Source organism: Lissotriton helveticus, chromosome 7 (genome assembly GCF_964261635.1).
Source record: "Lissotriton helveticus chromosome 7, aLisHel1.1, whole genome shotgun sequence".
In the NCBI taxonomy this organism is placed as follows: Eukaryota; Metazoa; Chordata; class Amphibia; order Caudata; family Salamandridae; genus Lissotriton; species Lissotriton helveticus.
In genome coordinates, this window is record NC_136068.1 from 177,993,533 (window position 1) to 178,020,562 (window position 27,030).

Here is a 27,030-nt window from a genome sequence, read left to right on the forward strand (position 1 = left end):
TGCCTCTGCATCTCAGAGCTGCCTCCTCAGTTTTTGAATTCCACACGAAACTGAAGACCTAGCTCTTCACCCAAACCCAACCCTGGCTCGGCCAATACACCCGCTACAGCGCCAGAAATCCTCCCTGGTGAGTTGACGCTATGTAAATGCACATAACCTAGCGTAGCATATATCTATGAAATCCCGGGTTAGTAAGTATAGATAACAGCATAATGACTGGATTCCAGATAATTGCAATAGAGCTGAAAGTATTCCAGTGTTTTAAAATGACTACATGTTCCCACAAAATTATTGTTGAATCTGTAAAAATGTATACTACTTTGATACTCTTTGGTAAACAATTGCTGACCAGAAAAACAGTGAGTAGAAAAACATTTTCACATCTGAGCCCTCTGAGAACATTCCCAGAATCCCATCCATCGGCAGCACCAACTCTAAGATGAACTCCAAGATTCACTAAAGTATCGATGAGGCCAAAAAGGAGAAGGGTTAAAAGGGAGGGTGCCGCAAGGGAGGGAGATCTGAAATGAGACTCCAATCCAGATGATTCAAGGTTGATCCTGATCTTCCAACTTTACAATAAACCACACACTTCATACCTTCTTACCTGAAAAGGAAGAAGTGTTAGTTCAAAAGTCTTTTTCATAAGTTCTATTCCACATGTGGGATATTTCTTCTTAATTACTTCTATCACCATTGTCTCAAGGTTTGGACAGCTGAATCTAATCCATTTTGTAATGAAACTCCTCTTACTTCGAAAACGAAATTTCAAGAATCATTTCTTTTTCACAGAAATGGAAGAAAGTTGTACTCAACTTTTTTTTCCACAGCCTCTACTGCCTTCCACAGTCTTTCTCCAAGTCTTTCTCCAAAATACAAAATTGTTACTCAGCAAAAGTTGTTCAACCCCCAGGGTTTCCATGACCTTTCCTCCACTGTTTCTTTTTTGAGCACCCTTCCTCATTAAACCAAACCAGAACTTCTTACTTTCAGGATTCTCTGCTGTCTCTCCAAATATGTGAATTATACTCCCCAAAGTTTCTCTCCACCAGTTGACAAGGCAGCCAACAGTAAACTGTGTGTTCCACAATGCTTATTAATCTTCTTTCACTGATAAGTAATCCAATTTGTACTTGAAATTTTAAGTTAATTCTTTTTTGCAACACTGATTTTGTAGCCACAGTAATTAAGTCACTGACACAGTTGGTGAGGCTCTCAGAGAGACTGTCTTTCTCTACAGACATGAAGCTTTGTTCTCACTTTATTGTGCATTATTTTCTAGTCCAGAGCAGCACGGCAGCTCCTTGAGAGAATTCAGTCTTCCAGCATGGACTCTCGGCTGGATGCCATGAAGGAACTGGCCAAACTGTCTGCTGACCCAACCTTTGCCAGCGAATTCATCAACATGGAGGGAACCAGCGTTCTGACCCGGCTCATGGAGGGTGGCACCAAGCTTCTATCTCAGTATGTACTTTAGGACCCTCTGTGTTTTCAAAATCTGTGCTTGTTTAACCAGTGTTTGATATGATGAAAGTCCGGGAATCCCTGGTGACTGCACACGTGCAGATTAATATCCTGATGTCTTGCGTAAACAGTTATACAAATGGACTATGTCTACCTTGCTAAATGTTGGTTTTTTAACCAGTGTAAAGACATTTCGGGGTAGGTTTGGATGTGGCCCTAAGGGAAGTCTGTGTTTTTGAAGTTAGTAGTGAACAGGACTGTGCTACTGATGTAAGTGAATCAGATTTTGGATCCAGCGCACTGCAGAAAAGATGTATATTGATCTCAAGTTGTAGGAAGCTCCGGATGCTGCTGCGAATCTCCTGAGGCCATATTGTCAGGCACATAAGTGAACAAAGGGACAGATCTAAATCTTGGAGGATTGTATGGGTAAAAACACCGACTACAAACAGGAGATTGTTCATGAGGCAGACCACTGGTGCAAGGCCTAGTAGTGTTGACAGAGTACAATGGGTTCCTTGATACATCTGGGCAATAAGTCTTAAATCAAGGCATGGACCTCGGAGCACTGGTGCACAGATAATGACATGGACCATAATGTGTAGAGCTGGAGACCACTGTATGATTCTGGAGCAGGGACGGAAATGTGCCCCAAACATTTGAGAGGGTCCTAATTGCCCTTGGCACAGACAAAGTGAACAAGGGGCTGACCCTGAACACAGGAGAGCAACCTGTTTAATGCCATAGAATGGAACTATTTGGTTTCTTGGCCACATTAGGATGCATAATTGAAACTCCCAGCTTGAGGGAAGATCTTTTTCTCTGGTGCATACAGTGCTGGTTTGGGACCATAAATGAGTATTCTTGACTGACATCTGTGAGCATCAACGTTAGGATACAATATTAAATTTTTTTAATTGGCTGGGAGACTTAGTCTTAGCAAAGGTTCTAAGAGACATTATGGCAGGCCTTGCCGTTCCCCCTCTTCTCTCTATGTTAGCAGCCCATCCGTTTCCTGTATGTCATCTTGACTCCATAGTGGTGTGCAAATGATGACTCTTAAATATTTCTCTCAGTTATAGTGAGATGCTCGCCTTCACCCTAACTGCCTTCCTGGAGCTGATGGACCATGGCATCGTCTCCTGGGACATGGTGTCCATCACCTTCATTAAACAGGTAAGAAGGTGATGATCTGTCGTGGCGTTCTGGGACGATGAATCTTGGAACATTGTTTCTGCCCTGTATGTTGTTGGTAGCTGCTGCCATGTCATGCCTTGTTGCAGATTTCTGAGCTTTTTATTGTGAAAGGTTCTTCACTTAAACCTGCTCGTCCATAGTAGTTTAGGAGCAATGGTGGAAGCAATATTCTCTAAATAAATGAAGCTCACTTTGGCGCTGATTAATCAGTCACTGACTGCCTGCAAACCACTTCAACTGAAAAATGCACTTATAATTTCAGGACAAGATTGCAAACTTGTGGCATCAAGTCCTTTAAAGGGATTCTGTGTAGTTTTTTTTATATAGATAAGTTGCATGTAATAGCTTTCCCGACACCCAGTATCAACACCAATCCCTTGGACAGATGAAGGATTGCTGGGAATTTTGTTTCAGCAAGATGGATTGTATTGTAGGGTACTGCGGAGGCCTGTGATACTTAGCAGAAGTCATTATTTGCCCTTCTACATATGCATCTAGGTTTTGGAGCCAGTCGACGAGGAAGGGGTGGGAATGTGGCTGTGACATCTAATTTTTATATGTGTATTGTATTTGCTTTTCAGTTGTTAAGGCTGCACTTCGTTCCATAGAAAATTCCACTGGTGCACCAAACCAGGGGGGAAACGTCTTTAGAATCCCGCCTTTCAATGATCCAATGCACATATTCAGATAGCTGGACATGTTGAGGTCTCCACTACTTCTGCTGAGATTTCTGTCTAATGGTTTCTCCAGTCTTATGGAAATCAGTAAGATCCTACCACTGACAGACACCTGAGCACTGATGTACTGGGTCCCCTTAAATTCTCAATTTCCAGTGACTGGGTAATTGGGAAGGATGGCAATAGTTATCCCACTTTGAGGAACAGACAACCTGAATCAACCGAAGTGCAAGAATTGTTTAAGAGCAAATGTAAAGTTTGTCTTAAATTTCACCTAAATTGATATTTTATGAAGGTGGGCGTCGCAGGCTTATCCAAACTGGTCAATGTAGTTTTGTGTAACATAACCTCAGTTCCTTGGTTACCAGTGGACAGCCAACAATACAGAAAAAGAGAGAGGGGGGGACATGTGGTTTTCTTGCTGTGGGTTTCTGTTTGTTTGAGAAAGGGATGGAGATTCTGCCTCGCGAAGGTAACTACCGTGTTCAAAGGGAATGCTAAGCAAAGAGGATTAATAGGCTGTCTTATTCACCATCTTCAAAAAGACCGCCTTCAGGGAACTCCTATCTTTGGCAGACATGCACATGGTGTCTCAAGTGGACATCCACAATGCTGCCTCCAGTCTCTTCGTTGAACATAAGTAAAAATAAATGAATTACACAGTTACACCTAATCTTTCTCTGTCTGTTCCTTTCTCTCTCTGTCCTCCTTTCTTTTTCTGGTTCTTCTTGGTCAAACTCCTCACTCCCTCTCACGGTATGAACTGGACAGCTCTCTAGAGGGAGAGAGAGAGGGAGGAAATCTACCACCCAGGGTACAAGAAAAAAGACCTGTATCCCATGAAATATAGTTTATTAGTACTATATATTGTGGTGGGGGCATGGTAGGCGCCCTTGATATGGGTGGATCAATGGATGCCCTACTGCCAACGTTGCTTGTTAAAGGGAGGAGGACCTCAAGTGAAATTGAAGTTTGTGCAGAAAAGTGTGAAGCAAGACAGATAAAAATGAACAGTTTTCCGAGCCATGCAGCGGACCCTCTTTCCCCTCTCTGTGAAATCCAGGGTTATTTGCAATTGTGGATTTCTTCAGAGGCTATGAAGTGCTACAACACATGGAAGCAATAACCGTGAGCTGGCCTTTGACTTTCGTAGGGGACTTTGCGCCAGATTTATCGAGCGTTTTACCGTTTGCGAACGGTAAAAAGCCTTTTAGGATGTCTCATCCCAAAAGGCATTCGCAAAATAGAGAATCACAATTTTTGCGATTACCTATTTTGCGAATGCATTTAGGGAATCGCAATTTGCGATTCCTTAAATGCAATGCAGGAAGCAAGAAAATATTGCGACCTGGCTTTAAGGAATCACAAATTACCACCAACTTCAAGTTGTTGGTAATTTGCAAATTCCTAGAAAAATGCACATTTTTGCAGTATTCGAAGTGCCATGTGGCGCACACACATGACCTTAGGGCATGTATATGCGCCACATGTGCAAACCTAGCTTTTTTGTGGGTGCATCAGGGTGGCCTTTTGGCCCCCTTGCACCCTTGAAATTGCATGCGCAATTTGTGAGTACCTTTTTGGTACCCGCAAATTGCGAATGCAATCCTATTCATTCATATGGGCCTCTAGGCCTATAGGAATGAATGGGAAGGTATTCCTGAATAGCGAATCGCAATTTGCAATTCAGGAATATGTTGGAATCGCAATTTTTTTGCAAATCCTACATACGTTGCAGTATGCGATTCTTAAACAGCGAATCGGTAAAATTCGCAATTTAAGAATCGAAAATGCAATTCTTGATGCATGTGGCCTTTTGTGAATAATGTGACAGCGCGAGATGGTCTTCGCTCAACTTTGAGAGTTACTACGTGGATGCATGGTTCTTTTCTGGCCTAGCAGAGAGGGACTGGGACATCGTAACTGACAGAATAGAGACCCAGTCATTTGCTATGGACTGGCACAACAGACTCCTAGTGATAGTATGAAGGGAGATGCAGTGAGAGAGTTATTAACTAGCAGTACAGAGAGCGACAGAGAGTGTTTGTTATGGCCTGGCCGAGGGACAGGCAGAACTGGTTCCTGGCACAGAGACAGCTGGTTGTCTTCCAGCCTTCTCTCCCTGACCCACAGCCTCTACAGACTTGCAAATGAATGGAGGGGCCCCTTCTTCATTCTTTGTGCGAGCTTGGCAGCAGGCCCTGTCTCGGCGGCAGGCTGCACGGAGGAAGCTATTTAGCATGCCCAGGAGGCTTCCTCTTAAACCATGTCAGTCTCTCCTCTGATTGTCTTTTATGCATGATCGGGCTCTGCTCTTCCTCTCCTCTTTACAGTGTCCTCCTTCGTACTTCCCTTGCATGATTAGATTAAGGTTTGCCATCTCTCAGCGCCCCCCCTCGAGCCCCCCTTTACTGATGGCGTGATTTTAGCCTGGAAGTTGGTTTGGTTTCGAATGAATGGGTTGTGCAATCGTGGGTAGCGAACCGTCGCTTGATGTGAGTAGAGGTTAATAAGGCAAGCTTGAATGAGTAGCAGCTCAAGAGGTGTTCACTGGACCGAGGTGCTGAGATTGCCGTTGTGTGACTTTGTGCAGTTTAACATGTTCCTTGGGACATTGTTGCTGCAGTAAATCTATTGCTCAGTTTGCATTTCTAGGAGTCTTTTCGCTCCATTCTAGTTTTTGGCATTTGCATTCTATGGAAGCATAGGCCCAGGAACCAATGCTAAACAGAGGCACAATACAACAGTAGCAGCTTCTTTTTTATCCCTCTTTCTGTTTGCTCATACCCCTTGACTTTCCTTCTCATGGTCTATGTATCTTTGTCATGTTTTTTATTCCTCGACTACCTCTTATTCTATCCTTTCACTCCATTCAATTATTTCTGTTACCTTTAGGGCTCCTGCAGTCTTCTAGAGAAGCTCCTTCTTCATTCTCAGACACACAAACCCCTAGCGCTTTCCATTCCTCTCCCTTCTGTACTTTGTTTGCACTTCTCTCCCTTTTATCTCGCCGTACACTTTTCTTCCTTGCCTCTTTCGTTTCTTTTTTTCAGGCTCTTCTACACCGCTCTCATGTCAGTCAGTCAAATAATCTTTATTCGATTTAGTTAAAAATCATAAGGTATTTTAATTTTGACATATAAAACTTGCAGTACTGTATTCCCTTTCATTATGTATCTATCGCACTGCTTGGTTTACCTTTTTTAATGTTTTATTTATAGCAATTATGAGGCGTCAAACTAATAGTTCATTTAGGAACTTTGGAAATTGAAGTTCCTCCTCTTATGATACTGTAATTCATAAGTTTGTGGTTCATCTTTACATAGAACAAGATTGCTTGGAGACGAACCGCTCAGACCCGATGCAAGTGCATACCACAAGGCTTAATCCTACATTTTGATTTTGTGGCCATCAGCTAAAATTGGTACCTTCAAACCCAATCATATAGGGTACTATCCACAATGCCACACATTTAGTCTTGAAAAAATTTGCTCTCATGAAGACGAAACGCTGTTTGGCAGACATTATTAAACTGACCTGGCTAAAATAAGCTCTTCGTTAAGACAAAATTAATGGTTTAAAGTCTGATTGCTCTTGGCATTTTACATTACTAGATATAAATGTATATTCAAATAACTTTGGGGGGTGAGGGGTGTAGAAACATACTTTTTTTCTGTTTCTTACTAATATGGAGGTGCTTTTGTCCTAAAGTCTTTCACACCTGTAATGATTGGGTGTATATGCTATTGTCTCTTGTTTCAATTAATTCGTAAATGACTCACAACTAATGTTTACAATGTATCTGTGTGTCCTTTGTTTAGGATCTTGTTTTTTAATTTTTACTCAATGGGATTTAGAAAGAATAGCCAGAGCCAAGAACACCAGTTTTTGTCAGGTTTCCTGTTCACCTCTTGGGGAGCAAAAAAGAATGAACCTCTTCTGTGTGTCTGTTTCTTGATCTTGAATCCTTAGGGCCTCTTCTTGAGCTCCTTGATAAGTCCATTGGGGCAGGTAACAAAAGCCAAACAGCTTCATGGAAATTACAAGCCCTGAAAGAAAACATTTTGGGTCTGGTGTTTTTTAAAAAAGGTTTTACTTTCACACAAGAGCTACTTTTATCCAGGAGAAAATCCTCACTGCTAGGAGAAATACTGGGATAGTGGCGTGGTTTCCCAGTGCCCAACGTAATTTCCTTTTACTCAGGAATCTTTTAGGGGTCAGCTTGTGATCCTATAGTTTCTCAGTAACTTCTAGGGGATCACAGGCCACTTTATGGCCATCTCATTTTGGGCTCTTTACTCTCATTTGCATGGGTGAACTCTTCAGAGTTAACTTGGCGGCATTCAATAAATATCTATAGATTCTTGTGAGAGGAAGACAGCACCAGGAACGCTGGTCCAGTTACTGCCCAGCGATACTCCGCAGCACTCCTTGGGTACTAGACCCTAGCTGCTGTTCCCCCAACTGCTGCAGCACAGTGCCTCACACCACGGTAGGAGCTTTCACCTGCACCCACTGTCGGTTCTCCAGCAGCTACCCACCTAAACTCTCCATGCCAATACAAGAACGCCCTCCACACCCCCTCCCAACATACACGTCACACAAGCACCAACAACTCCTACACCCTCACCCTACGCCACATCAAATCCGCACATCAACACCCACTTGCATGCATGCTTCTCAACGCATGATCACTCAGCAAACACACAACTGAAATTTGAAACCTGCTGAGTAGTGATGCACCAGACGTCCCCTTTAAAACATTGACCTGGCTCAATCCCTCATCAACTCCCGAAATCAGCATGGCAATCCCATTCTACAAGATTACTCGGCAGGACTGCCTTCACAAGCCATGAGGAAGACTGCCTATCATATGCAACAAATCTATCAAATGAGCAACATCCACAGAGAACACCACCCCATACATGGAACACCTGCACTTCAAACTGCAAATCTCCGAAACCTTCACCCTGAATAGAAGCCTAGTTTTCTGACCTCCCGGACCATGAGCAAACCTCATCACCAACTTAGTCGCTTTCCTCACCAACGACTCCGTCTGCGTCCGTCCGCGCACGAACGGGGCCAGGACCCCTATTCATTTTCCCCCAGCAAGTCATAGGTACTTTAGCACGCAACTACACCAGCTAAATAACATACCCAGGGCCTTCTGTATCCATCACATGCGGTCTGAAACTTCCACATTAAAATACCCATATTGCTCATTCACATTCTCCCCCCAAATCCGGCCCTCCACTCTTTCTAAAATCACATATAAAATCCTGCTTTTAAACTGCAGATCACTGCCCAGGCACTCTACAGAAATTTCGATCCTGCCGTAAAATCTCGCCCCGGAAATTCTATTTCGAACTGAAACTTGGCTTAACTCGAGCTCTGAGCCTGGCATCTTACAAAGTCTTCCCCAGGGGTACTTAATACAAAGGGTGGCCAGAACCATATGCAAATGTGGTGGGATTGCGATCCTCTACAAGGACCACCTCACCTGCCGCCTACTTGAGTCCTCTCCCTGACTGCGAGAATGTGCGCTTCTCTATAGAATTTACCCCCCTCCTCTCGCTTTCAGGCATCTTGATTAACCGCCCCCTCGGGTGCAGCCAGTGCCTTCTGTAAAATATTAGAAAGACCCTGGAGGAAAGATTTTTCATCCGACAGCAAGCTCTCCTACAGAAAAGCTAAACGCAAGTGCAGAGCAGAAATAAAAAAAGCCCAGGCGTCCTTCTATGAGGACAAAATCCGGCTAGCAGCCAACTTCCCCGGAGAGACCTTTCTTATTATAAAAAGACTCCTCAAAAGCCCAGCCTCTTCAGCTGCCCCTGATACTTCTGGTGCACGCTGCGAAAATCAAGCGGAGTTTTTTTACTCAAAAATCCAGAACATCATTAAAATGCTTCCTCCTATTAACCCCACAGATGTATGTGCTGGTCAAGCACCACCCCGTACCGTCCACCGGCTGGAGCACTTTCCTCCTCTCTCCCAAGAAACGCTCCTGACCATTATGTCCTCAGTCAAAAGCGGATCGCCAAGAGACCCAGCTCCTACGTACATTCTAAAAAAGGTAGCACCCACAATTTGTCCCATCATCACAGATGTTATCAATGCCTCGCTCAACACAGGAGAAGTCCCCCTTCTCTGGAAAGGGGCAAAGGTCAAAACACTCCTGAAGAAGCCCCAACTCGATCCCGCGGACCTTAGCAACTATCGCCCCATCTCGCTTCTTCCGGGGATCGCTAAAATCACCGAAAAATATGTTAACCGCATCCTTTCGAACTTTCTTGAAACCTTTAACCTGCTGCACCCCTCCCAGACAGATTTCCAGCTGTGGCAGAGCACGGTATCCGCCCTGCTAGCGGTGGTGGAGGAAAGCAGGAAGATCCTGGATACAGGAGGTTCTACAGCCAATATACTATCAGACCTGAGTGCGGCATTCGACACGGTGAATCGCCATGTCCTGATCCATCGCTTCAGCAACCTGGGAGTAGCTGGGACCGCACTGAACTGGCTATGCTCCTTCCTGGAAGGACACGCCTTCCAGGTTTTTGAAGAAGGCGTGAGCTCTAAACCCCGGCCCCTCCGTGAGGGGTGCCGCAGGATTCATCACTGAGCCCCACTCTTTTTAACGCCTATATGGCCCCCTTAACCTCGATCGTGACCCCTTTCGGGATCCACATAGTTACCTACGCTGACAACACCCAGCAGGTCGTAGCTTTGAACCAAACCACACAACACCCAGTAACCCTAAAGGCGTGCCTAACGGAAGTTGTAAAATGGATGAGGGCATCCCATCTGAAACTGAACGGAGAAAAGACCGAGATTATGGGTAACGTCGACAATGCAACTCTCAGAAACATTTGGCCAGTATATATGGGTCCAGTCCCAGCACCAAAGCCGGAAATAAAGAGTCTGGGCATCTGGCTAGACCAGAATCTGACATTCAAGTTGCAAGCGAGGAAGACGGTCATAACCTGCTTGGGCTTGATCAGATTGGCCAGATAAGTGCTCCCCTGTTCCCCCCCAAGCCAAGAAAACCACGGTTCAATCCCTTGTGCTCTCAAGGCTGGATTACGGAGATGCGCTTTACTTAGGAGCCTCGATTTCAGTAATTAACACGTTGCAGACTGTCCAAAACGGTGCAGCTAGACTACTGTCGGGAACATCTCCAAGTTACATTGGCTTAAAGTGAAAGAACGAATTGCTTTCAAATCCCTCTGCATTGTCCACAGATCCTTGCAGGGGATGGGCCCTCCACTTATCTCAGCTATGATTCGCCCCTACAAAGCGAGGAGAATGCTTAGCTCCGATGAACTCCACCTAATCGATATACCTAGAATTAAACGATCCAGCTGATTAGCAGCAGGGAGCAGTGTAAGTGTTACTCCTGTTTAAACTGCGCATGTCACTTTGGCCGGTCGTCTTGCGATGGCCAGCCTGACATGCGCATTTTAAACCTTTCCGCTCAGCTGTCGTAGACAGTTGGGTGGAAAGCAGGCACAGGGACCCCAGTACCTGCTGGAGCGTCGAGACAGCCCGGTTCAACCAATCCTGGCGCTGTTCGCATGCTGCTAACATTATAAGAGGACTAGTGCTGACTCCATTGCATAAGAAATACGGAGCGGAGGACAAGTGGGTAAGTATATTTTTTATATATGTTTATTATTTCAGGGTCGACACTTTACACCATACTACTGTGTGTTGCCATAAAGCGGGGCAGTAAATTTCAGCGTCATTAATGTTTTGAGTCGGACGGATGAACGGCTAATAGACGTGCCTTAACTTTGTTGTTTCCTGTATTCACTAAACACACGTCTGCCGTTAGTTAATTCTTTGCTGGCTATGCCTTTCTGACAATCGGTGATTAATTAAACAGGCTTTAATTTACATAGGCTAATTATGGATTAAGTTAAAGGGACACATTTTTTGTCTTTCAACAATATATCCTCGACTATGAGGTTATACACCTTTTTAATGTGATCAGTAAATTGCAAGCCTCGTGGCATGAGCATGGCGCGTGAATGATTTGTTTAGAAACGCTTGCATTCTCTTCAGGATAGCTCGCGATATTATACTTGTGGGTATGGTTTATAACGTTTCATACAAAACGCAATTTAATTTCGGCATAAAAATGTGTCTGTCTGATCAGGGCACATGATTGATGTTCCTCCAAAAGACAAATCGCCCCCCCCCCCCCCCCCCCCCATCCCTTTGCTCCAGTGTAGTATGTAAGATTATAGTACTGGTAACTATTGCTCTAATATTAATGCTTCACCTTCCTATTTACTTTTTGTAACAGCCAAAGTTGTCATCCTTCATTGCTTGACTGGTTATGGTTTCGACAATGCCATCCTCATTCTAGTGCGTGCGGTTACTAGGTCCGCCCAACATTCACTGAATCCCAGAGAGGGAAGATTAATTGCAGCAACTTTGGCTGTGGACTGCCTTGCAGAAATTATCACACTTACTGGTAGCCATCTTCTCAACTCTACTCTGACGCTGCCTTTCTCCCTTCCCTTAAACACCCTCAGCAGTTCAAAAGAGGCCACTGATGCCCTCCACGGAGCTCAAGTATTATGCGATAAATCACGTTTTCCCTTCAAGAGATAAAAGCACCCGAAAGACAGGTACCGATGTGCCTGTGGGGTTTGCCCATGGAAAGTGTCCTGGAATCTCCCAGAATGAGAGGTCAAGCAACTAAAGTTGCAGCCTTGGTACCGAGACTCACACTGGAATCCCGGCCTCGGCTTGCCATCCTGTGATTCTGAGCAAATCAATGTAATCTGGTCGTGGATAAAAAAAAATGTTCTAAAGGGTCTAATGTCATCTATAATAGTTTGCGTTAACTGGTTTATAATTGTTACTGCTGGGTTCCTGCAACCACTTGAGGTGCTGTCCAAGGGCATCGTGAACCCCCCCCACCCCGCTTCAGCATCTAAAGCAGGGTTGGGGTTCTTGATGAGCCTCTTCTGGCTGCAGCTCCGCAGATAAAGGCTCTTGAATAACGTGAAAGGGGGGTGATTGGTTGGGTAAGTTTGTGAAAGGACTAACGGATAGGTGTGTGAGTTAAAGGGTGGATGGGTGAGTGAAAAGGTGGATGGATAAATGGATAAATACATGAGTGAAAACGGATGTAAGGATGGAGGAGTGAAAGAATGAATGAATAAGTGAAAGGGAGAGTAAATTGAAGGATACAAGTGTGGATAAGTGAAAGAATGGATGGATGAATATGTGGGGAGGTTAATGGATGACAGGGGGAATGCATGGATGAGTGAAACAGTGGATGGATGTTAAGAAAGGATTGATGGATGGTAGGAGTTAAAGGGTGGATAGATGGACAAAATGAAAGGGTGGATAGATGTATGAACAAAAGGATGAATTGATGGATGAGTTAAAAGTTGGATGCTGGGACATCGTGAACTTCCTAGCTTTAGAAGCTACAGTGGGGTGCAGTTCTTGATGGGCCTCTTCTGTCTGCAACTTGGGGGAGTTAGTGCAAGGGGAGTTAGTGAGTGAAAGTATAGATAGATGGATGTATGTGTGACTCTAAGGGTGAATGGTTGGGCAAGTGGATGGATGGATGGATCTGTAGATAGATGAAAGACATAAACGACCGATAGCGACCGACCCGGTGGCAGAGGGTCTTACCTGACACTGCCGAGGAGCTGTGGACACAGTCTCCGCTTTTAGCTTCATGCGCTGCTGATTGCGAGTCGCGCATTGTTTTAACTGTCATTTGTATATTTTTTTCCCTTAACCCCGTGTTTAAAGTTGACAGGTTGCCTAACCTGCATTCGCGTTCCCAGGGGTCTTGGAGTCCGCTGTGGGCTGTGTGCAGTGGGAGGGACACGATCGCGGGCGCCATCTTGGCTTGGGTTCCAAGCCCAGTGTACGTCAGAGCCACTCCCCCCACGCTGCTCCCTACTTAGACGGGCAGTATGTGTCAGCGCAGCGGACGAGCGCAGCGGGCGCGACGAAGGCGCGCTGGAGTTGCGCCTGAGTTAAGCCCGTCTGCGCCCGTCCGCGGCTGGCCGGGGCTAGGGGCCCGTCTCTCTGCTCCTCCAGTCATCAGTTACCTCCCGGCCACTATGCTCTCACTTTGTCACCTGCGCCCTCCACCTCTCACAGTGCTAGAGCGCATCACCTCTCTTGGGCTATGCAGATCCCCCTCTACACAGTCATGTCCTGATCTGCCATTACACCAGCTGCTTGATGCCCCACCTCCCTCTGCCACTTGTCACCTTCCCCCGCTTCCACCCCTCTTCTCCCCCCTCAGTCCACCATCAATGCGATCCTTCTGAACACCAGGTCTGCGGTCGGGCATCAGCTTGAGCTATTTCACCTGCTCGACTCTCGTCAACCCCACCTATTGTTTCTTACTGAAACTTGGTTCAGGGATGACTCTCTTCCGAGCCTCTTAGCCATGCTGCCCCCGACTTATTCGGCCATTAGAATGGATCGCCCTGGGGGAAAGACAGGAGGAGGCGTCGCCCTGATCACCCACACCGATTTTCATTTCCAGACACTTCCCTTCTCCCCTATTCCCGCTGTGGACTGTCTAGTAGTCCGCTCTATTTCATTTGGGGTCCCCTTGACCTGTGTTCTGATTTATCGTCCCCCCCAGTCCACCCCCCAATTCCTCAGTTCCATTGAGGACCTCTTGGCCACCTTAGTAGTGAACAACTCAGCAGTCCTGCTCCTCGGGGATCTAAACTATTGGCCAAATGACCCGGCTGAGGATGCCAGATCTAAGGAGTTCACTGCCCTGCTTACTAGTCTCAACTTCCTTCCCCAGCTTTCCACACCCACCCATACCCTAGGTCATCAGCTTGACCAAATATGGACCCTCAATATTCCTACCAACTCCCCCATCATTTCGCCCTGTCCTTGGTCAGATCATTACCTCATCTCCTTTGCGCTGAACCTTGGACGTCCGCCTAAACCCCCCCTGCCCAAAAACACCTGGTTTAGAAAGTGGGATAAGGCCGACCTCCCTGATGTCTGTTCCTCCCTTGCGGCATCTTGCCCTGAGCTCTGTGATCTACCCCTCCCCACTCAGCTCACAGCCATTAACACCTGGCTGCAAAAGGCATGCAACAGCATTGTTCCCCTTAAGAGAGTGGCCATTAAGCGTGCCCACGCTGCCAACAGATGGTTCTCCCCCCTCCTTAAAGACAAGAAGTTGGAGGCGCGCAGAGCAGAACGAGCATGGCGACGCACCTACTGCCCCCTTCTTAAAGCGAAGTACTGCCTTGTACTCAAGGAATATAAACGAGATATATTAACTGCTAAAGCTGAGTATTTCTCCGGTAAAATCCTGGCAGCTGAAAATCAATCGAAGGAAATATTCGCCACGGTGCACGAGCTTGCTGCTTCCGACAGGGTGATCTCCAAAATCCCCCCGTCTCAATCACTATGTAATTCTCTCAACTCCTTTTTTATAGAGAAGGTGGCTCTCATCAAGGCTAACATTCCTCCCTCACTTCCTATTCCGTTCACTGTTGAACCGCTTCCTGCTGCCCCACTTCTCACTCACCTCCCCCCTCTGACACGGGAAACTCTTCTCCCCTTACTGGCTCGGGTTAAATCGGGCTCACCTCACGACATCGGCCCGGCATTTGCCCTAAAAGAGATCTTCTCCAGTTGTTACTCCCCCCCACTCACACTAATCAATCACTCCCTTACCACTGGCATCGTCCCAACTGCCCACAAATCAGCAGTTATTATTCCTATTTTAAAAAAGGCAGGCGCTGATCCATCTCTGCCTGCCAATTATCGCCCCATCTCCCTGCTCCCTTATTTGGCGAAGGTCTCAGAGGCTCATGTCACCCGGACTCTGAGCTCCTTTGTGGAGTCCACAGGCCGCCTCTCCTCTTGTCAGGCAGGTTTTCGCCCGCTGCACTCAACCGAGAAGGTGGTAGTGTCGGTGATGGACAAACTGAGGGAGGGCATTGACATCTGCCTCCCCCAGGCCCTGGTCCTCTTAGATCTGTCCGCCGCGTTCGACACGGTGGATCATGACATTCTTCTGAGCCGTGTCGAGGCGGCGGGCATTGGGGGCACGGCCCACGCCTGGCTCCGATCCTTTCTAACGGACAGGGAGCAGGCAGTCCACCTGGCAGGCTTTGCCGCCCCTCCTCGCAGAGTGACATGCGGCGTTCCCCAGGGCTCCTCTCTGGCCCCCTTGTTATTTAATTTATACATCTCACCCCTCATTTTTTCTTTACAGCAGATGGAGGTCTCGGTGTTCAATTACGCCGACGACCTCCAACTTATCTTTAACCTTTCCCATTCTCCTTCTTCCGCCCAGAATTTTCAGAGGGTGATGCTCTTCATCCAAAATTGGATGAACTGCAACCACCTCAAGTTAAATCCCGACAAAACAGAGTTGGTTTTGACTGGGAGTGGTTGCAGTCCTTGGTCCCCGTCTTTCTGGCCTGACTCACTTGGTCCCCCTCCCCCCCCGGTCCCCAAGGTCAAAACCCTAGGCATCTTCATCAATTCCCAGCTTTCGCTCCACACACAGGTTCACTCGGTGGTGTCCTCCTGCTTTTTTTTCCTCCGCACTATCCGTAAGGTTTCCCGTTTTTTCTCCGTCCCTGCCCTTAAGCTCATCCTCATGGCCATGGTGCTATCGCGCCTTGACTATGGGAATGTGGTCTATAACAGCGCCCCAGACTACCTGATTCACCGACTCCAGCAGATACAAAATCAGGCTGCCCGCCTGATTTATGGACTCCCCAAATTTCACCACACCACCCCCCTGTTGCAATCTTTGCATTGGCTACCGGTGAAGGAGAGGGCTCTCTTCAAGCTGGGCTGTATGACATACCAGGCTAGGTCTGGGACTGCCCCTGCCTTCCTTTGCGAGATTATATCTCCTTACCTCCCGGCCAGAGAGCTTCGTTCCTCTCACCAGGCTCTCTTGACAGTCCCCCGCTTCAGGAAGAAGAGGTCTGGGGGGACGAGATTCGCGGTCCTAGCTCCTTCTTTTTGGAACTCCCTACCTTTTGCCCTCAGAGCTTCCACTTCTTATGTGGAATTCCGTAAACACCTCAAAACCTTCCTGTTTCCCAGATCCCTAGCAGTCTAGCCCCCGTCCCTGACCCCACCGGTTCACCGCTGCTTAGCGCCAGGAAACCGTCTCGGTAACAGTGCGCTCTAGAAATTCATTAAAATTCAAATAAAGGATGGGTGTGGAAAAGGGGGTATGGATGAAAGGATGGCTGGCTGGAGGGTGGATGTATGAATGATTGAAAAGGTGGATGGATTATGAGAAAGGATGGATGATGGATGGATGAGTGAAAGGGAGGGTGGATGGATGGATAGGTGAGGGAAAGCATGGATGGATGAGTGAAATGGTAAATGGATAGATAAGTGGTTGGGTGAGAGGAGGAGTAAAAGGATGGATGATTAGATGTCTGAGTGAAAGGATGGATGAATGAGTGAAAGGGAGAATGAATGAGTGCAAGTATGGATGGAGTGAAATGATGGATGAATGAGAAAGGATGAATGAGTGGATTAGTAAAATGGTGGATGGAGAGAATGATGCATAGGTTTGAATATGGATGGATAGACGGAATGGTGAAAGACTAGATGATAGATAAAAGAATGAATGGATGACCAATCATTAAAGTGAAATTGGGAATATCAGCAGGTGGATGGAAGGATAATTAGATAGATGCTTGGATGGAAGAGACAAGAAAGCTCTTCTGGGTTGGACTGTGATGACTTGCTTTGTTTGCTTGATGCCATAGGAGCGTTGATTCGAACTGGGGGTATATTAATTTTCTGGCTACTCCATTGGCTGCAACCTTGCTCTCTTGGGCACATGTGGTGTCTCTGTTAGGTTTATTTGCTACATAGACCCAGGCAGGTTGGAGTAGGTTTGAAGGATCTATAGGACATGTCCTCAGTGGTCATCTCTTGAGCTTAGGTGGTGGGAAACATCTCCGCCTTTCCATATTGAGCTATGAAAATTGATCAGGAGACTAGGGCAGCCTTTGTAGAGATCATTATGTATAACATGGTGCATCCATTTCACAAGTACATTTAATTTGAGAAATAACACTAATTTTAACCTCACAGTGCTAGACTCCCAGCTGTGGGATAGTAGTTTCAAGGCACAGTGGAAACAGTCACTCAAGTCTGACAGTGTTTTATTTCCATATTTTTAAGCACAACCCTTCCTTCACCCATGGTTTAATTTCCCATAATAAGTGTACTGTTAGTATCTATGAGCTTCGGGCATGGTTTCATCGACAGATTTGGCCCTCAAGGAATAAGTTCAGCATAGGGTGAATTCCTGGATTTGTAAACATAACCCACTCAGGTTCATGCACCTGCTGCTGTACCTTACATTGATTTAAGTGTCTGACTAGTATGGTTCACTTACCTTCAGTCATTCCATTGACTTCGACTCCAGACAGACTTGCTGTTTCACAGATTGATCTGTTCATGGCATGTAGTTTTCCTGGGTTGACATTGGTGTGTAACCTAATGATACTGTAGTACGTTTCCAGTTGTTTGAAGAATTCACTTTCAAATTAGGATTTTGTTAAAGTGCTTCCATTTCATATTTTCACTTTGCGGCTGCCGTGCGCACAATTTGAGGTAGCAGAAATGAAGCAATTTCTACATACACATAGACAAAAATGCACACACACTCTTCCTCTTTCAAAAGTCCTAAAAATGTTAGTAATTTTACAAAATATTGTTTTCTCTCGCTTAATACTCAAATCATTCCACCCTCCTCTCTCTTTCCACTTCCCCTAAGCCCCTCTCATACACCCTGCTTGTTGCATAATGTATATTAACATGACATGCTAGTGTTATTGTTGGAAAATATGAAGCTCATACCCCCAAATCTTACTGACCAAAGTACGCCCAATGGAAGTCTGTACTGTAACGTCCCGATGGAAGTGTGTACTGAAAAAAGTAAATTTGCATGAATAAAATAATTAGTTTGCAAGGGTGACGTGGATCGGGTAGTAGTTCATGTCACATTCATAACCTCACAGCACTACATAACTACACTTTCACAATTGCTTTATTAACATTCTTACTTTCTCAAATTTGGTTGAAAATTTACCATTTGCTAACTCTTTTTTCAAAATTTTCTCAAGGGGGAACCCACGACCTTCACTTATGACGTCTGGCTCGCTCACTACCCTTGCCCGCCACTGGGCATTGATCCAAACCTTTTATGCCCTACCACTTTCAAATGTCACCAGCTGCCACTGGAAACCTCCTATGTTTCACAGCCTCACTTAAAAGCTTGAGCAACATCAGACTTGCCCAGCTCGTCTCAGAACCAGCACAAACTGTAGGACACACATTGGACCCCATCTTAACAACAAGCTACATTAAATGACAACTCCACCACATGACTCACATTGACTATCATCCACTTCCAAATCAACACAACTCAAGTCGACACCCCTACCAGGTTCAGCATTCCAAGCCACAGCTGGGGCAAATCAGACTGGCTCAGACGGGTCAACCTACCACAGACCATCTCAACAAGCACTAATACAACTAGATCAATAACTGCATGGACTCCCTCCCACTCATCAAACTCAACAAGCATATTAGATTAAGTAAGCAGTCCAGCTGGTACATAGGATGCCTATGTGACACCAAACACTGTAAACAGCTAGAAAGGAAATGCAGCAGTAGGCATCAGGTCAATCCACACCCTCTACCTTGACACAGCACATTCTTTTCGAAGCCGAATGCTCCAGAGCTGAAGCTGTCGAAGCTGAGCTTCAAGCCTGGTCCTGAACCACAGGTGGAACCAATCGTGCGTAAGTTACAGGAGAAATGGACACAATCCAGAAGAAAATTCATATTCAGGCAAATACTGGCAACAGCATCCTCTCCTCCACTACCTAAAAGGATGCTTACCTGTGAAGAGGCTTTGGACATGCCAATCACTCCCAAGAGGAAGACTATGGACTAGGCTACCAGCCCTTCATCCCTTACAACCTCCCATACCAACTCCACCACCTTCCCCCACCCCCACCCCCACCCCCACCCCACCACACTCTCCTGCACCACCATCTCCTACAAGAGAGCCACTAGATGACTCACCGCAAGGGTCTCCACAGTCCGATACTGGTGGGTATGTGAAGGGCCACAAGGAGATGACATCTGGGACACCTATGACACAGATCCCTCTGCTGACATGGATCCTGATCTTTATCCTGCGCGGCCTTCTCCTCCTGAATCATATAACATCAGACAAGTGGGATTTAGCCATTATCCAACATGGATATTGTCCAGAACTCATTCCCACACCACCCAACGTTCAATCTCGTGTTAACAGGCACCAAACATTACTCAAACAAGAAGTTCAAGCTCTGCTCCTCAAAGGTGCTATAGAGACTGTCCCTCTTAAACAGCAAGGTTCAGGGATATACTCTCTGTACCTCTGAATCCCCAAAAAGGATAGCTCTTTAAGGGCAATCTTGGATCTCAGGACTTTAAACAAATACATCCTATCAGAACACTTCAACATGGTTATCTTATAGGATGTCATTCCACGTCTTCAGCAGGGCGACTTTATGGCAACATTAGACTTAAAGGACACCTGCTTCCAGATACCAATACGCCCATCTCATCCCAAATACTTAAGATTTGTCATAGAAGGCAAACATTACCAGTTCAAACTTCTGACATTCAGGGTAACCACCAGACCTCAGGTGTTCACCAAAAGCCTAGCAGTGGTCTCAGCGTATCTGCATGGACAAAATGTCCACATATTCCCAAACCTGGATGACTGGTTTATTAAAGTCCGCATTCAGTTCCAGCAGCACACTCAGATGACAATAGATATCCTCCACAATTTGGGGTTTACGATCAACATTCCCAAGTCTCACCTGAAACCATTACAAGTTCAACCATAGGCAATCCTAATCCTTTCAGTGGTTCCACACAACCAGCACCCCAGCAGACCAAACCTTCTCACTCAAAATCACTGACAAATCAGACACCCTGATCGCAAAACTCTCAACCTAGCAGTCTTGGCTCCTGAGGTCATAGAGTTTGGTTATCTTTACTTACAAGCAGAATGTATGGACATTCTTAAGGAAGCACGTAGACCTACCACCAGTGCCTGCTATGCAGCAAAATGTTAACTTTTTGTTTGCTTCTGCCACTCAAAACAGATTGACCCTTTCATAGCTACAGTACAAAACATCTGCTGTCTACTTAACAAAAGGCTGCTTTAGCATTCACTTCGATACACTTAAATCTCGCTACTATGCCTGCCTATCTCCAAAATAGCCAACACCTTTAACTTTTCAAAATTCCAGTCATCAAAGCCTTCATGGAAGGACTTAAATGTGTTATTTCACCCAGGATTCCTCCTGCACCTTAATGGAACTTTAATTAGTACTCCAAAACCTCATGGGTCCCCCTTTTGACTCCTTGCGTTCATGCTCTCTCCAATTCCTATCTTGAAAGGTCACCATAACTTCACTCGGTCATGGTAGTGGGGTCCAGGCTCCAACTTTAGAAGAAACATTCATCCAAATACACAGACAAGGTGGTTCTCCGCACCAATCCTAAATTCCTACCTAAGGTAGTCTCAATTTCACCTCAACCAATCCATTGAACTGCCAGATATTTTTCCCTCAACCTGATTCTGTTGCAAAATGAGCTGTTCATACATTAGACATCAAAAGAGCCTTTATGTTCTACATTGATAGAACTAAAACGGTCAGAAAGTCTCAGCAACTTTTTGTTGCCTTTTCACCACCACACAAAGGCAACCTTATCTCCAAATCGGGCATAGCCATATGGATAGTAAAATGCATTCACACATGCTTATGCCAAGGCCTAAAAACCTTTACCTGTTCCTCCCAGAGCACTCTATACTTGCAAGAAAGGAGCAACCATGGCCTTTTTAGGAAATATTCTCACAGCTTACATATGTAAAGTAACTACAGGGTCCATACCGCACAATTTCACCAAACATTAATGTGTGGATGTTTTAGTACACCAACAAGCCAATGTTCGACAGCCAGTGCTACTTACTCTTTTTCAAACCACTGCAACACCCACAGATTAGCCACCCATTTACAGTCTGTGCAAAAAATGTGTGTGTCTACAGCCACACATGCCATCGAACAGAATTGGTTACTTACCCTGTAGGCATCTGTTCGTGGCATGTAGTGCTGTAGATTCACATGCATCCACCCTAGTGCCCGGCCACCTGTGGCTGTTGTAGTTCCTTACATTAGCTAGTTTTCACTATTTATACATTTGGCATGGTCATCGCATTACTTACACATACTTTACACTCCTTTCTCTCCCGACTGCGGGAAACAGTCGAACAATGGAGTTGATGCCCATGCGCATTACCACCGAGAGGAGGAGCCACTCGACCTCGTAACTCGAAAGACTTCTTGTAAGAAAAACAATTTGCACGACTCCGGACCAAACTCTAGAGGGTAAGAGTAAGCAGAGCATGTAAATGTTCAGCTCCATAACATGACACTAACAGAGGCTTAAAGGGTAAGTAACCCAGTCCTTTAATTTGGTATTTCCAGTTCATTAACAGTAAATGTTGAGTACACCTTGCACTTTTTCACCCCCTAATGAGTTATATGCCGACTTCTGGCTTAGATTGCAGGATATGTGAGTCAGCCTGCCGTTGATGTCTCGATTCTTCAGCGATCGTTGGCCATCTTGGAGAGTGTGGTTCTCAACAGCCAGGCTTTGTACCATAAGATTGCACAGGAAATCACGGTGGGGCAGCTGATCTCTCACCTTCAAGTGTGAGTATTAGATCTAGTGTGAGTATTGGATCCAAATAAAGCATGCTTGTGTTCTTGTTTTGGTTCATTGATTTACCTTCCATCTTTATTCTGACCAAACATTTATTGTATTTCCATCATATTGATTCTTATTAAACTAACTCATTCCATCTGTCTTCTCTATGGAACATAGCATTGTGTTGCATTACTGATTTTTCCTCTCTCCCTGGTGTGTTTCTTCTCCTTAGTGGAATTGCTTGCTTTAGCATGGCAAACTTTGATACAGGTTTGTAAAATTGCTGGGAACGATCTGTGCTGTTGCTTCTCTCATGAAAAGCATTCTTAAACATACATATGGCAGTGCATTCCCACATTAAATTAAGAACAGCGAATCATTAATACCACTCTATAGGCACACAACATATTATAACCCTACTCCATGATGTTTCGGATATCTCATGCAACATCGTATGAGTCCTTACAATCTTGGTTTACTGCATCTTGACATGGTCTCAATTCCTGGTCACGCCATGGTTGCATTTTAACTCTTGAGTAGCCCTCACAGGCTGTTGCCAAGTGATCTTGACTCATTACAGGCTAACCAACTAGATATTACTCCACCAGTCTTTAACCAGGCCTTCCCTTAGGATGATCCATGCTCAACGAGGTCTGTTTTGGTGGCTAAATTACATTAGCTAATGCAAAAGCAGGTAAACTCAGAACTGCTTACATACAGCAACACCACCACCATACTAACTAAGCAAAAGTAAACATATGCCTATTCATAGAAAAAGTTTCATCATCAAGGCAGATGCCGTTTCTGCTCCAGTCACAAAGTCTCATCTTGATTTTGTAATGTGTTTGACTCGTCACAATTCGTTAATTCTTTTATGCATCAGGTTGGTCATCATATTGACCTGATTTTTACTAATTTCAACTTTGTGTCTCTTTTGATAGTTTACCTCTGTTTGTCAGATCATTTACTTTCCTCTCGAACCCTCTCTTTTAATGCAAATATGTAAGCTCTCGTTAACGATAACAATCAGAGGATTACTGGAACGCTAGATGTAATCTCCACACTGATGACAGACAAATCCTTCTTTTTTTTTACCACTTTATTTGCAGTTTCAATTTATTGATACACACTTTAACATAGTACAGGCAAGAGTGTGATAGTAGCATGTATTATGTAAACATTGATACTGTCCATTAATTACCTTCTGTGTGCGGAAGCTCATTTATGTTCCTTCTCACCGTTATACAGTCTATCATGGGTTCAAACTCTCTGCTGTCCGGCCCTCTTCGACAGTGACGTGAGATGTTGATAATATTGGGAGTCGCCTCCCTCCTCTTCTCCTTCCATATTTGTTTTCCCACCAGTCTCTACTATCCTCTGGTAGATTTTCATCCCCACATCCATTTTCATTTCCTCTGCAGATATAGATAGACCCAGGTGTAGGCTCAATATGTAACGTGCCATTGATTGCATATCATTACTCAGAGTTTCCCCATTCACAGCTGCCCCTACTCGTGTGTAGTACAGAGCCACTACGAGATGTATTCATATCTTGTCTAACGGGTCTGCATTATCTTGTTGACACATTGTGCATGCCTGTGGTTTAGTTTTGTAGATTCTGTGTAGGACTTTAAAAGTTAGTTATGCTCTGTTCAATATCTTGGAATTCAGTAAAGTGTTATCTTGTTTTACCTGACACTACGTTATTATACCTCAGTATCCTGGTACTCTCAGAATCGATGTACAAGGTTCTGTTAAAGACAGACCAATCTCTTAGAAAAACTCAACTTTATAGTATACAAATGTGCCTAGAGCAGCTAAACGGTTCTTTAAGGTGCTTGAAAGAGCTTGGTGCAAAGATTATGCTCAGGCTAGCAAGGGAACTTCTGGCTCAGCTGTCGGATAAATCGAAAAAACTAGTGGAGGACATGCACTGAATTCTATACAGCGCAAATTGCCTCATCTTCTGGAAGTGCAAAATAAGTTTTTAAGATTATGAATGCAATGACTAACCCTTCATCTTGTGCTGCCTCCTCCACCCTTTCTTTAGAACTATGTAAATCTTTGTCTTTATATTTAATCTCTAAGATCCATCCTTTATCAAGTTGTAAATGGATCGAAATGTGTTTCTATGTGATACCTCTAAGCAGCTGCATCTATACCTCTCTTCAGTCCATGTTAAAGATGTAACGGTCCCTACATTGTCCATTTAGTCTGGTTCCCACGTGGACCTGTGTCCTGCCAAATTATTTCTTCTAGGGATTGACACCCTTATACCCACTCTTACTTCCATTATCAATATTTCTTTCTTTACACCATCAGTTCCTGCTTGCTGGAAACAGGCCGTAGTGAATCAACTGTTGAATTAAAACCACCTGCAGATCCTGTTTGTTTTTCGACCCATCTTGCTTTTGTCTTTTATGTCTAGAGTGGCTAAAAAAAGAAATAAACAAACATTTGTCTCGCATTATAGAAATTCATTTTTCAAAAATCATTCCACCCTCAGTGAGGCACAGGCAGGAATTTGGGCTTGTTACAGTACAGAGATCGCTTTCCCAGCAGTGACGAATCCTCTGTGGATGATCCAAGGTGGGGGCTTTTGATACAGTCTTGCACTCTAGCCTATTAGTCTGTCTTCTGGAGATGGGTGTTAAGAGTAAAAGGCTCGCCAGTGGATTAGTTAATTTTGACATGGACAGGTTATGGCTGTTTCTATTTCTTTTCATACCTCTGTGTTCTGTTAGCTTGATTGTGGCGTTCCATAAGGCTTTTATTCCAAAATAATTAGATCTAATTTGGAGGTCCCTGTTCATGCTAGTGACATCCAGGTTATTCTTAAACTAGACTGGGACATTCATTTAGCTCAAAACTATTTCTGATCCTACTAGTCAGCTGTAGCTTCATGGGTGAGTATACGTTTCCTAAAGCTAAACTCTGACAAGACTGATGTCCTAATTTTAGGAAAACCTCCATGTATCTCATCCCATGGCTGTAGCCTTCATCATTGGGCTTATGCCACATCCCTATGACTATAGTGTAAAGCTTTGCTTCATTTTGTATGGCAAATTGAACTGCTCTGCCCAACTAATAAAACAAACCAAAAAAAAACTCTGTTCTTCATGCTTTGTTCATCTCGGGCTATTAAGGAAAATACTCCACTTCTTCCATCAGACTATTGGTATTGGGGCATCCTAGCTATTATGGAGTCTCTCTGGACTTTGCCAATAAGCCTTGCTCAACTCTGATAAAGTATCGGCTTCAAAAATTGCAACGCCTCAAAAACTTGCATGGGAGACTGTTGATGGGTCTTCCGCGGTCGGACATTTGCTTGCGCCATCCTAAACGTCTTCACTAGCTCTCCGTTAGCAAGTATATTGTATTTAAGAATCTTTGTATTTGGCCTAAATCTATCTGTCCTGCATTTATGTTTAAGTTACTATTCCATATAATCATGTGAATACCCTTAGTTCTGCATTTGTCTGCTGGTTATCCTGAAGGTTTGCAGTGTTGCGCAAGTTATGACTTTGGCGTAATTCTTCAAGGGGTGCCTTTGCACCCATGGGTGACACATGTGAACTTGGTTCAGTGCACCAACAATGAATGTGAAAGACAGGTTAATGTAGCCCAGCAGTATCCTAGTCATTGTGTAATTGACATAGAAGTATTTCTTTTGGGCTAGTAACAATCCTGTAAAGGGATCGGGGGCACCCTGGAAACAGTAACCAACCTATTTCGTTATTCAAAACATCACACACACACATTATACAAAGAAGAACGAACACTTAAGTAAAAAGTATTTGTTACTACAGGAATGATCTGTTTCTCAGTACATATAAAACAACTACACAAAATATTATAAAAACAGCAAATGAACATTATTAATAACGAGAATAAAATGAACATTTCTAACATTGAAAAATGTCATCTAAAACCTAATACCCTAATGCCTACTTCTATGTGCTATACTAAAGCATGGAAGATAGAGCAACTTGCAGTCAAGAGTTTATTAGGATAAAAGATGCGCTGCATACCTTGTTGACAGCAAAGGCTGTCTTTATCAGTGGAGGCATGAAGATAGTGTTCCCCGTGAAGGGCAAACGCACACTGCGGGGTAGTCGGCCGGTCTTTCTCCAGGACTTGGCTTTTATAATCTTCAGGCTTCAGGTGCGATGTAGCAAAGAGCAGGTGCAAAGAGTGCCAGCAGTACATGAGACAGTCTCTGGCAGAATCTCAGGTGATAATATGGGCGAAGGACTCCTCCTGACAAGTGGTCAAATGGCTGTCCATTTATATTCAATCTTATAAGAAATTGGAATTTCTGACATAGGTTTAGGAATATGTGACATAATTATGTGCTTCAATGTATGTGTCCCAGACGTTTCCTTATGAACATAAAAGGCAAAAGGACATCAATTCAGACAACATTATTTTGATTATAATGTCTGTATTGGTTTTTTATTTACCCATAACATGGTGAAGGGTAGACATTTGCCCCAGACGAATGTTGCATTAGATGGGTTATTTATGTAATTAATTAAAGAACATTTTTATGCTATCACAGTTCCTAGAAAGATATGGTCTGGCGACATCTGCGTCTAAAGGCCGGCATGATGATGATTTTACATAAATCAAAGAATATGGCGATATCCATTGTCTAAGGTAAGGAAGATGGTGCCCTCCATGGACCAAGATGGAGTCGGGGCCTACCTAAGATTGAGTCGGACCTTTGGGACTTTACGTACGTAGGTGAAGGTGGTTCTTCGCTTAAGCTTAGCCCAGTTTAAGCCTGGAGAACCCAACCTCTCACTATGTCTCACACCCAATCACTTGCATTTTAGGAAATCGGTAACAACTTTTCTATTTTTAGATTAACATAGATCAGCTGGTGTAATCTTGCTGTAACGTTTTG

General features: G+C 44.6%; 1 protein-coding gene across 3 annotated transcripts in view; it reads left to right on the forward strand.

The window, feature by feature from the left end:
• ELMO2 (engulfment and cell motility 2) overlaps positions 1-27,030 on the forward strand; it is a 310,978-nt gene that overhangs the window by 145,149 nt on the left and 138,799 nt on the right. For all 3 annotated transcript variants that reach the window (XM_078651887.1, XM_078651889.1, XM_078651888.1), the window contains exons 6-8: positions 1,283-1,464; positions 2,541-2,640; positions 21,975-22,126. In XM_078651887.1, the coding sequence (XP_078508013.1) occupies positions 1,283-1,464; positions 2,541-2,640; positions 21,975-22,126 (434 nt within the window). The remainder of the gene's footprint in view (positions 1-1,282; positions 1,465-2,540; positions 2,641-21,974; positions 22,127-27,030) is intronic.